At 38.6% G+C, this 15,006-nt stretch overlaps 1 protein-coding gene across 1 annotated transcript in view; it reads right to left on the bottom strand.

The window, feature by feature from the left end:
• Positions 1-15,006, bottom strand: part of OSBPL10 (oxysterol binding protein like 10) — a 121,285-nt gene that overhangs the window by 35,452 nt on the left and 70,827 nt on the right. Inside the window, exon 6 of the mRNA XM_065831996.2 lies at positions 5,284-5,438. Within this exon, the coding sequence (XP_065688068.1) occupies positions 5,284-5,438 (155 nt within the window). The remainder of the gene's footprint in view (positions 1-5,283; positions 5,439-15,006) is intronic.

Here is a 15,006-nt window from a genome sequence, read left to right as displayed (position 1 = left end):
CAGACCAAGTTGATGTCACAGCTCTGAAGAGCGTACTCTGGCATATTTCACACCAGACTTGTCCTGTTCTGCTTTAAGGGAAAAACCCTACATAATACCTTGAAATTATAACATAGCTTACACCAAAAGTTTTTCACTAGAGGATGCGCAAAAGTATTTCACATCAACTCACATCAGACGGAGAATATTCTGTGCAGCACAGCCCTTATCGCTGCTTGCACCTCATGTTTCAGGTGGACAGACCAAAAGAAAATCCAAAAAAAGGAAATTAACTAAAACTTGGAGGCTTATACAAACAAAGTCATAAAACTGTCAGGGTTACTTCTTTCAGGCTCTAACTTTGTGCTGTCCTGTATCACAAACTTATAAGAAAAATCATCTGGGAAAATGAAAAATAATTGAATTTCAAGAAAGGACATGCTAAAATAGCCATGAAATTCAGAAGAAAATAATCTCTGCCACAAAATCTTGTATTTTCTGAACTAGTTTAGGCAATATCTCAAATTATATCTTCGCACTTAGAAGCAAGGAACACCCTAAAAAACAAAAGCAATTAAACACCAACATATTATCTAAAGAGAAGAATTTTTAGCTGCTACATTATTTCACCAGGGGAAAAACTCTGCATTCCTGAAACCCTGACAGTGTGACAGACTAAATATAAAGGTTTTACTTCAGTTATCTACAGCATCAAAACTCAAGTTCAAAACCTACTATATCCTTCAAGAATGCTTAAGTATTCAAAGAAAATTGCATCAGATGAGCCTTGTTATTCCAGAAGAGGATTACAAATATGCATGCTTCTTCATAAACATATAAAAATAATGGCAGAGACCAAGTCATTGGTTTGTTAATGACGTTAAATGATGTCTAAACACTGAGAATTAACACAGTTGTCGCTGAACACATCCAGCCCCTTGGCCATGCTGCCAGGAACCTGCTGCCACGGGCACTCTGCTGTATGGGAAAGGCTCCCCAGCAGTCACCCTCCCTGTAACATTACCAACATCTCTGCTTTCTTTTTAAAATTACTGCTGATCTACATGCCTACAGCTATCTTTTCCTTATAAATAACATTCTATAATATAAGCAGCTGAGCCGGTTGTTCCTCAAGGGTAGTAATTTAATGGCTTTTTCCATTTCAGATTACAGGTCAATTCACAATTTGTTTGGTCGGTACATCTACTATATTCTGATGAGCGTCAGCCAAAAAGCTTTCTCCCATTCCTTTGGTGTATAGCTTTGAAGAGATAGAAGTTATATCACAGAAAGTACATTTTTTTTTTTTAAATAAAAATCCAGGCTCAGACAAAGAAGAAACTGGAATTAATTTTGATAGCACTGACAGAGGAACCAGCACTCTCTTCTCATCACTTCTGTAAAAGCAAGGCTCACTTCTTTCGGTAGGTATATTTTGAAAGCTGAGTCCCACTAATACACTACCAACTTCTTCAGAAATCAGGATCATCTCGTGCCTAGTTTGGAGCTTTTTTAGAATAAAATCATTAAGAGAAAGAGAGGGAAATAAGCTTCATTTGAATGACACTTGTGGATTCCTCTTTTCTTCTACATCTAAAAGAAGATGGTGGATAAATAAAAAAAGAAATCAGGGTCTTCAATGTCAAAAATTCATCAATGACATCTAAATGTATTTTCTCATGCTCTCTGGATGCCACCACAGTTATTAACAACAACGTATCTGGACTACGAAACAAGTGGAGTGTGATGATTTGCAGCTGCTTTTCTATAAAATTACATATACTAATTAATTAGCATGGTCAGTGCTTTTATACCTTTGAAAATGAACTGGCTACGCAGCGCCAAACCTAGCATCCTGCCTTAGACACACAAAAAGCCAGAATGTATTTAAAAATATGCTTAAATCCTGCACACAGAATTGATAAAGTGTGTTAAGCCAAACATCTTCAATAACTTTGAGGGGGTGCACACAGACATCATCTCCTGGGTGACTAACTGGCTCAGAGAGCATCCTTAGCAGGGTAACAGTTATGTTTGCTCAAAGGATTTTTATCTTCTTCAAAGCCTGTTATCTCACCCTCCTTTCTCTAGTCACAACAAGAAGCAGCTCCAGCCTCCTGGTCAACGCTTCGCTCAGCTTGGAAAGCTGGGCAGAACCTGCAGCACTCTAGGAAAACTTCACCTCCTCTCCCAAGAAAAGGATGTGATTGTAGCAGCCAGGAGGTGTGTCCTGGTTTTGTTAAAAACAAGACCGGTTCTCTTTTAGTGATTTTTCTTTCAGCTAAGCTCTTCTAGGTGTCTGTACTTTTCTGAGTTTTAGCCTGCATATTTTTCCTAGGATGCTGTACTCGGTGCTGATAAGAGACCAACGGAACACTGAAGAAGCTCGTGTTTAGATTTATTACTATGGTAGCTAAGAAAGACTGATAAGTTTTCCCATGTTCCGTTGTGAGAGGGCCATGTTTGAGGAGGGGTGGATGGAACAGGTGACTAAAACTGACCAACAGAAGTATTCCATCCCATAATCGTTATACTCCCTATATAAGAGGGTGATCACGAGGGTCAAGCTCTGTTCGACCATGGCCGGCATCTGGAGAGGACCCTGCCTGTCTGCCTGTGACCCACAGGCCTCAGGCCCTGCATCCCTGCAACCAGGTTCCGGTTTGCTGTGCAGTCCCGCCCATGACTTCCGGGCGCCTGAGCTGCACCTGCTGGAGCCGCCAGCTCCGCACACCCAGCTCTGCTGCTGGAGTAACGCCAACTCCACATCGAGCATTCGAGATCGGTTTTGTATATTTTGTAGATATATTCTCTATCTCTTAGTAGCATTAGTAAAACCCTTTAAAACCTTCCAATTTGAAGTCTGTTTATCTCTTCCTTTTCCCTTATCTTTCCAATCATCTTTCCGATCTAAGGGAAAGGGGTGGCAGGAAGTGATGGGATAACAGGGAGCGTCTGCCACAGTTTATTGCCGCCTTGCCTTAAACCTTGACAAGGTGCAACCTCTGTAACAGGGCAACCTGCTTGATCTGAGGATGAATATGAAAACACAAATGCTCCAGCTTATATTACATGCAACTTCTTATCTCTTCCATAATTCAGGTTTCCTGCTTCAGCCTTCTAATATGGCACCAATAGCTTGATCAAAGTTATCAAAATTGAAAAATATACTGGTTCCACTTAAAAAAGTACTTCAAATTGTGAGCCAACAGTATCAATCTCAGACAACATGAAGCATACAAGGACTTGGTGGAAGTGAAGATGCAGGCTTGGAAAGAGCTTCCAGGAATAAATCCCGATTCAGGCCACTTTCTCCAGGCAAAGCCTGATTCCTGCTTAATAAACTGTACTACCATAACAAAAACTACACATGTGAGTCCAGCTGCTTCTTGTTTCTCCACCAGTCCACAAACTTCCACTTATTGTTTCTGTCAAAAACACCATCTTCAGCTGAGCTTTTTATAATGAAAAAATCTTATTTATTATCTTTTTTTTGTTTGTTTTCCTTTTTCCCTCTTTTTTTTCCTTCTTACTTCTTTTTTAAAGGCTAGTGCCCCAGGGCCTCCAAACGAAGGATGCTGATTTCAGGACAACTGCCCACAAAGCACTGAGGATTCCCTACTGCACACAGTGCAATGCTCCCTTGCTTACATCCGTCTTTTCAAGAGTACCCCCTTCTCAATAAATCATGAGTTCTATGAGCAAAGCAGTACCTCGAGCCACACACACAACTCAGTATCTCTGATCAGCAAGCAAAGGGGAGGGGATTGGACTTTAAAAGAAAAAAAAAAAAAGGTAGTTTTAAGTAAGTCATATATGGCTCAAATCTATGGCAAAATGATACCCTGAGATGAGCTGAATCAGCTGCTGCTCTTTGTGTTCTTGCTGTAAAGACCATGCTTCCACATCCCATTTGGTCAAGAATAAAAACATATTAAAAAAAAAATGAAACAAATCGCAGTGTATCAGTGAGTAGAGTAGTAACTCTCAAAATAACATTCTTAAATAGCCTCTTGTCTTGAAAACACACTATGAGAAGTGCAGTTGGCTTGTCTGAAAAAGAGATTACACAATTTCCTAATAAAAAGCAATTACAGGTAATTTAAACACTGTGATTAATGGACGCTAGGAGTAACAGAATTTGAAATTACTTTCCAAGGACAGATCTGGAAGAGGATCAAAGTAACACAATATTAATAAAAAAATAAAAATAATAATATTTTAAAAAGAGTTTAGCCTTGGATTTTTTGAATTACATTCAATTGAAGGTACTACAAAAGAACTGGAAAAACAAGCAGGTTTATTGACGCCCCAAGCCATTACACATTTTGTTAAAGGCAATATAATTTAATTTAAGCCATTCCAATTGCCAAAGAGCATTCACTCATAGAAAAAGGTTTCTTCAGCTCTCTTTTCCCAGTTCTGCAGGTCTCACGTGCTCCAGGTGCCCCAGAGTCTGTGGGATCTCAGAGTGAAGTGTTGTCCTGCTGGGCAGCACTGGTAACTGAAGCAGACAGAAGAAGCTGGACAAGTCTGGCATGGTGAGAGACTTTCAGCGCACGAGATGCCCGATACACAGCTCTGAGCCTCTTCAAAGAGTTGATGCTTCAGAAATGCCCTTTGCCAAGTAAACGCCACAAAAGCACAAATCAACGGGCTGGTGCAGGATGATGTGGACAAGTTCTGCCCATAATCACTTAAAAGGAAAAGGGTTCACAAAACTATACAGTTTTTCAACTCAAAGAATAGTGTGTTATACTCAAGAGACACCCAAGAGCAACATGGAAGAACAGGTAGCAAGCAAATGTTGTGGTCCCAGTGTCTCCTATCTCAAACCAGCATTAAAAAAACAAAACAAAACAAAAAAACAAAAAACAAAAACCCCCCAAAACAAACAAAAAAACCTCAAACAAACAAACCCCAAACAAACAAACAAAAAACAGCAACCATTTTTTTCTCTCACCAGAAGGTAGAAATGTGTACTGACAGTCTGTTAATTGCTTTTACAACTAGAAAAGAGACTAGAAAAAAGTATGCCTGCCACAGGCTGCCGCCTCTGTCCTAAGCACCTCAGAGAAGCAAAAGCACACAGTAATATTGTCAATGTATTTTTCTAGTTCTCAGAGTGCGCTTTTGCATTACACTTAGCATTTTCACAACTAATTTCAAACAAATAAAGGTACTATAAAGAAAAAAGTACAATAAGTAATTAAACCTAGTATCCACCATCATACATGGTTTGCATCTAACCAGTATCAAGTCTCAGATACAACACAAATTGCCTACCGAGACCACCATGCTTACCTCTGTATTTGGTTGTACTGCCTGTCCATCCTGGGCTGCAGATGGAACTATTGCCCATGTAATGTTGGCACTGGCAGACGATAAGGAGCTGAGGGCACCGTTTTTCAGTTGCTCCGTGGAGTGCGACTTGGGCCCAGCCCATCCCAGGATACCTTCTGAAGCAGAAAATGGGTGTCAACTTACAAGAGACAGATTACAGATTTCTTCCATTCACCTCCATCATTCTACTGATACAAAAGAACTTATACCTTTTATCTGCTTCCATGTACTTTTACTTTAGTAACAAAAATGCTCTAGCATCTTCTATGACAACTTATCTGTGATAAGTATCTTTTTTAAAAAGTGAATGAAGGAGCATTTTAAAATGCTACTCCTACCACAAGACAGAAATATACATAAGATTATATAATCATACAAACAATTATAAATAAAGATCATTGAAAGGCACGCCTTGGAAATTAAACAAGTGTTCCCTACCCAGTATTTTAACAGTTATGAAGTTATCCCAGTAAGCATTCTTGATGCTGTCCAGATGTTTGCCACACCTTATACATATGGATCCACACCAGAAGGGTGACTAATCAACTCACTTTCGCATCAGACCCCACTCCAAAGACTAGTTTAAGTAACAGGTTCCCAACCCTCCACTTGTTCTGCCTGAAATAAGAGTTTTAAGCTTAGTAGCTCTATTTTATTTCTGTCTGTACTATTAAAAGCTCTCTCTAGATTAAGTGCTAAAATGTTTTACTGGTCCCAAGACCACAGTTTAGAAGAGGTCTCATTAGAAAGACACACATTAAATATGAATCAAACAGAACTAGACATCAATACAACCCTTATTTCTGGGGGCACCTGATTTCCAGGATGGGCCAGTATTTAAGGATGTCAAAACAGAACGAATGATCAGCTAACATGATGGCATAGTTGTTTCTCTCTTACTGTTCTAACACATAGTATCAACATTCAAATCAGTAGCCCTCAGCACAGGGCTTAAATTGCAGCTATTAATTACATGCTCCCATAAAATGCAGAGATATGGATAAGAAAATTGCAGCTCTTCAGTCATTACCATAATTTGTATATGAAAATACAATTAGTGCCACAGGGAGGATCTCCTCCTCTCATCACTGACAACTTTCTAAGCCACTCAGATCAACACAAAGTACATTAAAGAACATGCAATTTCTCATCTTGATATTACCAGGGGTTACCAGACGTTGCCTCCTAATTAAAGTAAATGGTTTGATCTGGTGAGATAATGCTGTGTACTATCATATTAATAAAACCAATATTTTTAAAATGGGCTGTGAATCCTATAGCTGACCTCTTACCAAACCCTACGGATAAAATAATTACAGAACATTCCTCTCATCTAAAATGGCACCAAGCTATGATGACATGATAAAACTTCAAGCCTATTTGGTTGGCACGATTTTGTGGCAGCACCTTTTACCAAAGAAAGAATAAGTAAATAGTTAAGTATAAAATTATTTTCAAAGATCTGAATAAAAAAGCTGGGAAAAAAGCCAGCTTTTTTTTTTAATATGTATGTATTTCACACAATTACTCAAATTTCTTATTGCCAAAGGAAGAACATCTCTGTCACTTTGCTGTCAGGCCACATACTGCAAAGCTTTTTGCATGCCAATGACTTTGAGGACTGTGACAGTAGATAAGTCCCAGTCACGTTATGTGAACTATGTGAGAGAAAATGCAAGTATGAAACAAAAGGTCATTTTCTTGGATTGGTTCTATACATCAGGAAGCTCACATCTGCCCCATTCCAACAATGGAGTTAAATCAGCACCTGGTATTGGTATATACGGCAAGGAACGAAGAGCACAGTGACTGTAGTGATAGTATCTCTTTGCTGACTCCTCAGGTCTTGAGCAATTTGCTGCTGGGAAAAAAAGGATAACCCCAGATCCCTCAAAACAAGCTCTGACTGGGAGGATAACCTGAAAATAGTTTTGGCAGATGCAAAACAGAATCTCACTCCGTTTGTAGGAAGGAAGCCAACCGTTGGCATGAAAAATGGAACTAAAATCAAAAATTTTGAACAGAAATCTTGGTTCCTTGGAGGGAATCTGTAAATTGTTTTTAAATGCCTAGTCTTCTTAATGTTAATTAGTACAGATTTCAAAGAGGAAAAAACCAAGAAGGTAAAATCTTTTTTTTTTCATTTTTTTAATAGCCACAAAGAGCTTCACGCAGCATGCCTATGCTTCTCGCTCTTTGTTACTTTGCAGTAACAAATCTCAATCTATTTTTCTGTTTCTCCCTGTCAAACAGCAGAATATTGGATTATTACTGCTATTTTCCTATTACAGAGAGACTGAAAAAAATAAATGGAAAAAAAAGAACTGACTTCTCTTTATGCCAATCTTTGAAAATAAGTAACTCAGTAATTTGCTTTGGTCACCCATTTTCCCTCTGCACACACAATCTATTTGGCCTTCACTGTAAAAAAAATTTTTTTTAAATTAATATATATTTTTAATAAGCACAGGAAAAAGTTCCCACTTCAATAAAAACCTTGCTTCAGGGGGAATTTTTAAGTGGGTACATTTACTTAACCTTCACTTACACATTTTCTAAAACACTGTATTAGTTTTCCTCTTCAATACAAACACACAGTAAAAAGACTAATTACTTCATCTTCTCCAAACATTTAAATTACTCTCTTACAGAAACTGTTAGAACTACAGGAGCATGTTTTTCCACCTGTCCCAAGGGCAATGCTACCCCTACAGAACAACAAATCCTGTCAGCTTAATCAATTTTTAAACAGATCTTAACAACACGTTATGACCTTGCCAACACCAAGAGGATGCACAAATTAAGGTCTAAAGGATAAAGTGCATCTGTTTCCTCAACACCTCTGTGTATGAGAAAAATTGTTATGTTAAATTCTGTCTGACTATTTTGCAAAAGAGACACACGCAGTAAAAGATATCAGTCATAAATCACAGAAACCTAAATAAATAAGAAGTCCATTCTCTGAACAAGCTGAAAAATTTCTACACCTAGTTTCAAAGTGTCATAAGGGAACTCTGATGATCTTTAATCTACAAATCTTATTCTGAGATGTCAGCATTCTCATATCATCCCAAGGGAATTGCCGTATACCTAATATAGCAGCCTACTTTTCAGGCAAAAGCAAAGTCTGAGGAGAGAACTCATGAGAAATAATCTTAAAATCAACTAAAATCAGAATATAATCACTATATAAAGTCAGAGGACACAACAGCATGGCATCTACTTCACTCACATTATCAGTTGTACATCCAAAACACTCTCATGTGCACTAGTATAGAAATTACTCTTACCACAAAATCGTCCAGGTAGTTGTTCTCTGTCTCATATCAAATTATTTTATTGGAATTTACTCTCCATGGACTAAATGGCCATCTGTAAATAACCTGATTCGCTCTAATGGAGTTGCCATCTTTTCCACTTCATCGCACACAAAAATTTATATCACTAATTCATTTCTGTTCAAGACTTTTAAGAAAAAAAAATGATTCTCAAAATATGTTTCATTTTCATAAGTTAGTTTACCATCAGAGTTGGGTAAGAATAGGAGGCTGGAGAGTTGGGCAGGGAATAACCTGATGAAATTTAACCAGGGAAAGTGTAGAGTCCTGCATCTGGGCAGGAACAACCCCAGGTTCCAGTATAGATTGGGAAATTACATATTAGAGAGCAGTGTAGGGGAAAGGGACCTGGGGGTCCTGGTAGACAGCAGGATGACCATGAGCCAGCACTGTGCCCTTGTGGCCAGGAAGGCCAATGGCATCCTGGGGTGTATTACAAGGGGGGTGGTTAGTAGGTCGAGAGACGTTCTCCTTCACCTCTACTTTGCCCTGGTGAGACCACCCCTGGAATATTGTGTCCAGTTCTGGGCCCCTCAGTTCAAGAAGGACAAGGAACTGCTGGAGAGGGTCCAGCGTAGGGCGACAAAGATGATTAAGGGAGTGGAGCATCTCCCTTATGAAGAAAGGTTGAGGGAGCTGGGTCTCTTCAGTTTGGAGAAGAAGAGACTGAGGGGTGACCTTATTAATGTTTACAAATATATAAAGGGTGAGTGTCACGAGGATGGAGTCAGGCTCTTCTCAGTGGCAAACAATGATAGGACAACGGGTAATGGGATGAAGCTGGAACACCACTTCAATTTGAGAAAAAACTTCTTCTCAGTGAGGGTAACAGAGCACTGGAACAGGCTGCCCAGGGGGGTTGTGGAGTCTCCTTCCCCGGAGACATTCAAAACCCGCCTGGACATGTTCCTGTGCGACCTCACCTAGACGTTCCTGCTCCGGCAGGGGAATTGGACTGGATGATCTTTTGAGGTCCCTTCCAATCCCAAACATACTGTGATACTGTGGTAACTGTTACTGGTTTTACGTCAAATTTTTGCTCTGCTCTCAGTCATAGCCAAAGACAGCTAACAAAAAGGCAAATTCAATTCTTATTTTGATATACTTCATAATTCTAAAGAAATTCTCCAGAAAGGCAGTCACAAAATACATATAAGCATTCACAGCTACACAGCTCTTTTGCTATTTGCTTTAAGACTATGCAAAGTGCTACTCTAATCAAAGCAAAACATCTGTTTCTGTAGTAAGCTATGCAAAAAGTAGAAAGGATGCACCAACTACACAACCAGCCAGATCTCTACCTGCACAGTGTTGGTTCCCTGATTCCAGCAGTGAAAACCCAGACCTGATTCCTTTGGAAGTTCAAGGCATATGTACACACAAAATGAGAGTTCTTATAGAAAATATCCAAAAATGAGCTTCTTTCCCGCTTCCCCTCAACATCCACTTCCACTGTGATGAACAGGCAGCAGACAAATCCACAAAGGCGCAGGTTGCCCAGGGGAAGTGGTGGAGTCACCATCCCTGGAGGTGTTTAAAAGACATGTAGATGAGGTTCTTACAGACATGGTTTAGTGCTAGAGTTAGCTTGTGGTTGGACTTGATGATCTTGAGGGTCTCTTCCAACCTAAATAATTCTATGAGTCTACAGAAGTATTTCCCTATAGTAAAGCTACAGTTCGCAATGTCCCATCTATTTCAGATTGTGCAATCGTCTGTAACCCACACAAATCCCCTAAGGAGAAACATGTTTCTCTTTCACAGGTGCACACAGCAGGAGGGAGGGAAATTCTCCCCAAAGAGAAGGTTTCCAGGAGATTTTTCAGTTAAGCAATGTTGAAAATTTTCTTGGTTTTATTCTGATTTTATAGATACCTGATGTAACTCTAAACTACATTTTTGCATTATAATTGATGCATGAAATATGCTTAACACCCACCTCAATTGTACAACAAAAAACCTTTCTATTTTTAAGTCCTCTGGTCTCGGTTTAGGGACTGAAAAAAACCACATACATTCTTTCCTGGTACAATTGTAAGCTAACATCTATTAATAAAACTCTTGCAACATACTGTAACTATCCTCTTAACAAATATTCCCTCAACAATGCAAGTGTGGGCCTTGAGGAGAGACCAAGATTAGATTTGGATTCCTTCCCCTGCCAGGGCTGGATGCAACAGTTTTGTCACTCCAATGAATCGTACAGCAGGCTGAACCAGCAACAGCAAGTGGCAGCTGCATATCTGCTTCCCAGATTAGAAAGACAACGTTGCATATGCTAATGCTGTCTGGGGACTAGAAAATAACACTATCTTTCAAAGAAAGACCAACATATAAGGAATAACATATTAACATTTAGATAGAGTTGCAAATTGTTTCAGTTATTCTCAACAGAAACAAGTCTAGTGATTATGTATTTAAGGGAGACCTGACTGACAATGCCGAATTTAATATATTACATCAGTTACAAAGAATATGTTCTCCCCTGTCTTGTTTCCTTACCTTTCCCAGCATTTGGGGAGGGAAGGAATAGAAGCGGTTAAGTAAGAAAGAGGAGGACTGCTCATCTTTCTCTCCTCCTGCCATCTCAGCTGCAGGAGAACCCCTGGCTGCCATTTGTTACCAAATTGAAAGCATCTAGGTTTTGTCTTTCCTGTCCTTTTATTTTCTCCAAAAAGGAGGTAACAGAGAATCTGCTAAAATAAAGTTCAAGTCCACCCCCAACTCCATGAACACCTTCAGCCCATTCACTGCCACGGAAGCCAAAATAAGCAGCATCTGCACATTCAAATGAACTTCAGAAAATCCAGAGTGAGGATGGGTTTGGTTTTTGTTTTTTAAAAAAATACTCAGAACAAAAGAAACATTCTATTTTACACTTTGGAAAAGTGGGCAAGTGAGAAACAGAAAAATATAGGAGGGAATTCCTATCACGGAGATGCTTTATTCAGTAAACAAACAGCTACTGTGAACATGGGCTAAAAGAACGGATTTATCTGTGCAGGCTGCTGCTACAAGACAGGATTCTGTCTGCCAAAACACTAAAATTAAAAAAAAAACACCAGACTTAAAACACAGTGTAAGCTGGTAAAGCTACTTTAAAATAAACATTCAAGTTTGCCCTCTTTGCAGTTTGAGGGGGAATTATGTCAACCATAGCAGTCAATAGGCTTTAGATACTAGATACCAGAGATATTTCTGCCAAAGGCAGAAAAAATAACACTAAAAGTTTTAAAGTTTGAAGTGAAGCCAAAAGTTTCCTCTCCACATTTTTATTTTAAAAAGCACCTGTTTCTCGTCTGCATGCTAAATGAACTCAAGCTTGTCACAGGGCACTTAATGCTGATTAGCAAACACTTTACATGTACCTAAGTGGTGGCATCCTTGGCCAATAGGAAAATTCTTGACAATTTTCTGTCTCCTACAAAAAGAACAAAATTCCAAAACCCAAAGAAGCCTGTATAGATGCAATTCCTCATCCACAACTCACACTATACGTAAACACCACTTTCAGCTAGTAATATTCTCCAGCACATTTTTCAATGAAGGAAAAAAATCACAGTGTTTAGCCAGTGATCAATGCATACACCTTCAATAATGACAGCTAGAAATGAATTCGACATTATTTTGACTCAAAAGTAGAAACACAGACTGGATTTTGTTTCACTGACGTCCTTGTTGATGCACTTCCAAAATTAAGCACTAACAAAAAAGATAATAACAAAAACCCTCCCTTGAAGCTTTAGAGTAAAAATAAAACATGTACTGACTATCCTTCAAGACAAGATTGAAGGCTTGAGTTTTATCTTCATGTCTGCTTATAGGTGAGACTGACAACTTGTGAGAAACATGAAAATGATGGGGAAAAATCATGTAATCCTTAAACTATTCCATGACAAAGGATGTCATAAAATATTTAAAGTCAAGACCTACACAATTCTGGATAAGATTCCACTAAACTGAATGGCAAGCTGCTTTCTTTCCACTCACATTACTGGAAAAAAAACATCATAATATTTACATCAAAAGAAAGCAGAAATTTTTTTTTGTTTAAAGATATACAGGTCTGTAAGTCTGTTTAAAATAGCTACTATTTAACTATAATCTTCAAAAGTGCATTCCATAAGTACTAGGTCAGAAAATCTCAGCTACTTGCTTTAAAAGCAGTAAGATTGCAAGGCCTACATTGCACAGACAAGTCAGCAATCCTTAAATAATCAGCCATAAAGACTTCAAGGACACATTCACACAAAAAGTACAGAGAAAGCAGAGAAAGTAGATACGTATCTACTTTTCAGGTAGTTCTCTCTCTTCATGGCATAATAGTAAGAGCTTTTGATGCTGAAGGAAGGTAAACTCAAGGGTAAGTTCAGATCACTAAAGCTAAGCCATTGATTATTTCTCACACTCCCCGGACTGCGCTGCTGGACTGGAATGCTTTCATGAACTGTAGGCTAGAAGCAAGAAAATAAGTTATCAAATTCCTATCTTGTCTCTCTCTACAAAATTCTGGAGATCCTGCCCCACAATGCAGCAGGTAACGAGACAGCACTGGGATGGAAACATCTGGCAATCAATTACACAGGGCCACCACATGTCATGGGAAAGGTGTTTGAGACTTTCTATCAGAGGAATATACGGCTTTTAAGGTAACAAGAGTCATTTCCATCTGACAGTAACAGCAGGTGACAGTTTAGGTCATCTTTTGTTGCATCTTCCAGGTATGAAATTTTAAAAATTCACCTGGAGGACACATGATAAAAACGAAACGTATCATCTCCCAGAATCAGAGTTTACTAGAGGATTACTTAACGCACTAGTCTGATTACGTATGAGTTTCTGCAGCTCTGATGACTCGAAGCTCTACCGACTCAGCAGAAATGTTAAGTCTACCAAAGTACGCCTGGACAAGATTAAGTGCATAGGAAAATCAGCAATCAAAGACTTTCCGGCCAGGTTCTTTCAGGCAACTGTGTTTCATAACAAGTCCTGAGGAAAAAAAAGGGGGAAAAATCATTTCACAGACTCTTTCAGTCAGGGAGAAAAGACTAAATATTTCATCAGCTTTTACATCCTCTATTTTTTCTTTTCCTTCTTTTTTTTTTTTTTTTTAATTTCTTTTAATTACATACCAAAGAATAAACACATGTACACACTGAAGAATTAACTGTTTGCATTCAAATTCTAACAATTATACTGAAGATGCTGGTGTGAACCACTGCTACAGAATTTTGATTCCTGAAAGGATTCCAGTACAAGTTTAAAGTCTTAGAAGGAACAAACGAAAACACTTATTAAATTTTATTATGTACTTTATAGTCATGGCTGTCCACTTTTTTCCAGAAAATATGAAATTCATTTTCAGCAATTACTAATGTTATGCTTGCTTTTCTCTGTTCTTGTTCACAGACGCTCAAAAATCAGTATCAAAATACAGACACTGGTTTAATGGAAGATTATTTGGAAACAGATACAAGAATATATACAAACTCATGTCCTCTATCTCTGATCGTTCACTTAGACCAAATGGACGTGAAAAACAACCTTCAGGGACTTTGACACTAGAAAGTCACTTTTCTTTGAAGGATGCTTTTCATCTTTGTACCAAATCATTCTCTTTTGAAATGAAATTATATCAAAAATCCAATTAAATGCACTTTATCCTTGCAATATGTGCAAGGGTTGTTTGGTTTTTTTTTCGTTTTCAACAAGGAAACCAGAATACAGAAAATAAGGAAGATTTTTTGTTCATTTCTGTTCCTTTATTAAATGTATTAGAATTTGGATGTGGCAAAGTCATGAAATACCCTAGTATAGGTGTCAAAGTTTTGACACTGTTTTTTCCAGGAACCCTTTTCACATCATTTACCTACTTCTCAGCTGATCCTCTCTATTTTCTAATCTCCCCACAAAGGGAATTCTTCAGAGGGCTCCCTACCTAGATGCCTCACCAGCCCTGAGGGCATGTCCTGGCCTGCAGTAAACCTACTGTAAGGAAAAGTTGAGGGGGGATGTTGTTGAAGCACCTGAAGTAAACATAAAAAGCCATCCACAAATCCAGAGTTCTGCTGTTGTTTCTCCTCTTACATCAAGTCCTGCTCCTGCTCTTAGACTTGGTAGTGCAGTTTGTGTATGGAAAAACACTGACCAATATTTCAGAAATCTGAAGGTCCAACTTCTGACATAATGGACAAGACATGAACTGGGTGAACTGAAAAAACTGAGCTATGCGGGGACTGAGAGCGTCATGCCTGCAGACTTCAATGCAGGATCACGCTGTTTGACATTTTAGGCTCATAAAAATTAGACACAGATTTTTTTTTTTTTTTTTAATTGGAGCATGTAG

Source organism: Patagioenas fasciata, chromosome 2 (assembly GCF_037038585.1).
Source record: "Patagioenas fasciata isolate bPatFas1 chromosome 2, bPatFas1.hap1, whole genome shotgun sequence".
In the NCBI taxonomy this organism is placed as follows: domain Eukaryota; kingdom Metazoa; phylum Chordata; class Aves; order Columbiformes; family Columbidae; genus Patagioenas; species Patagioenas fasciata.
The sequence above is the reverse complement of the archived record's forward strand: the minus strand, read 5'-3'. Positions and strand labels throughout refer to the sequence as shown.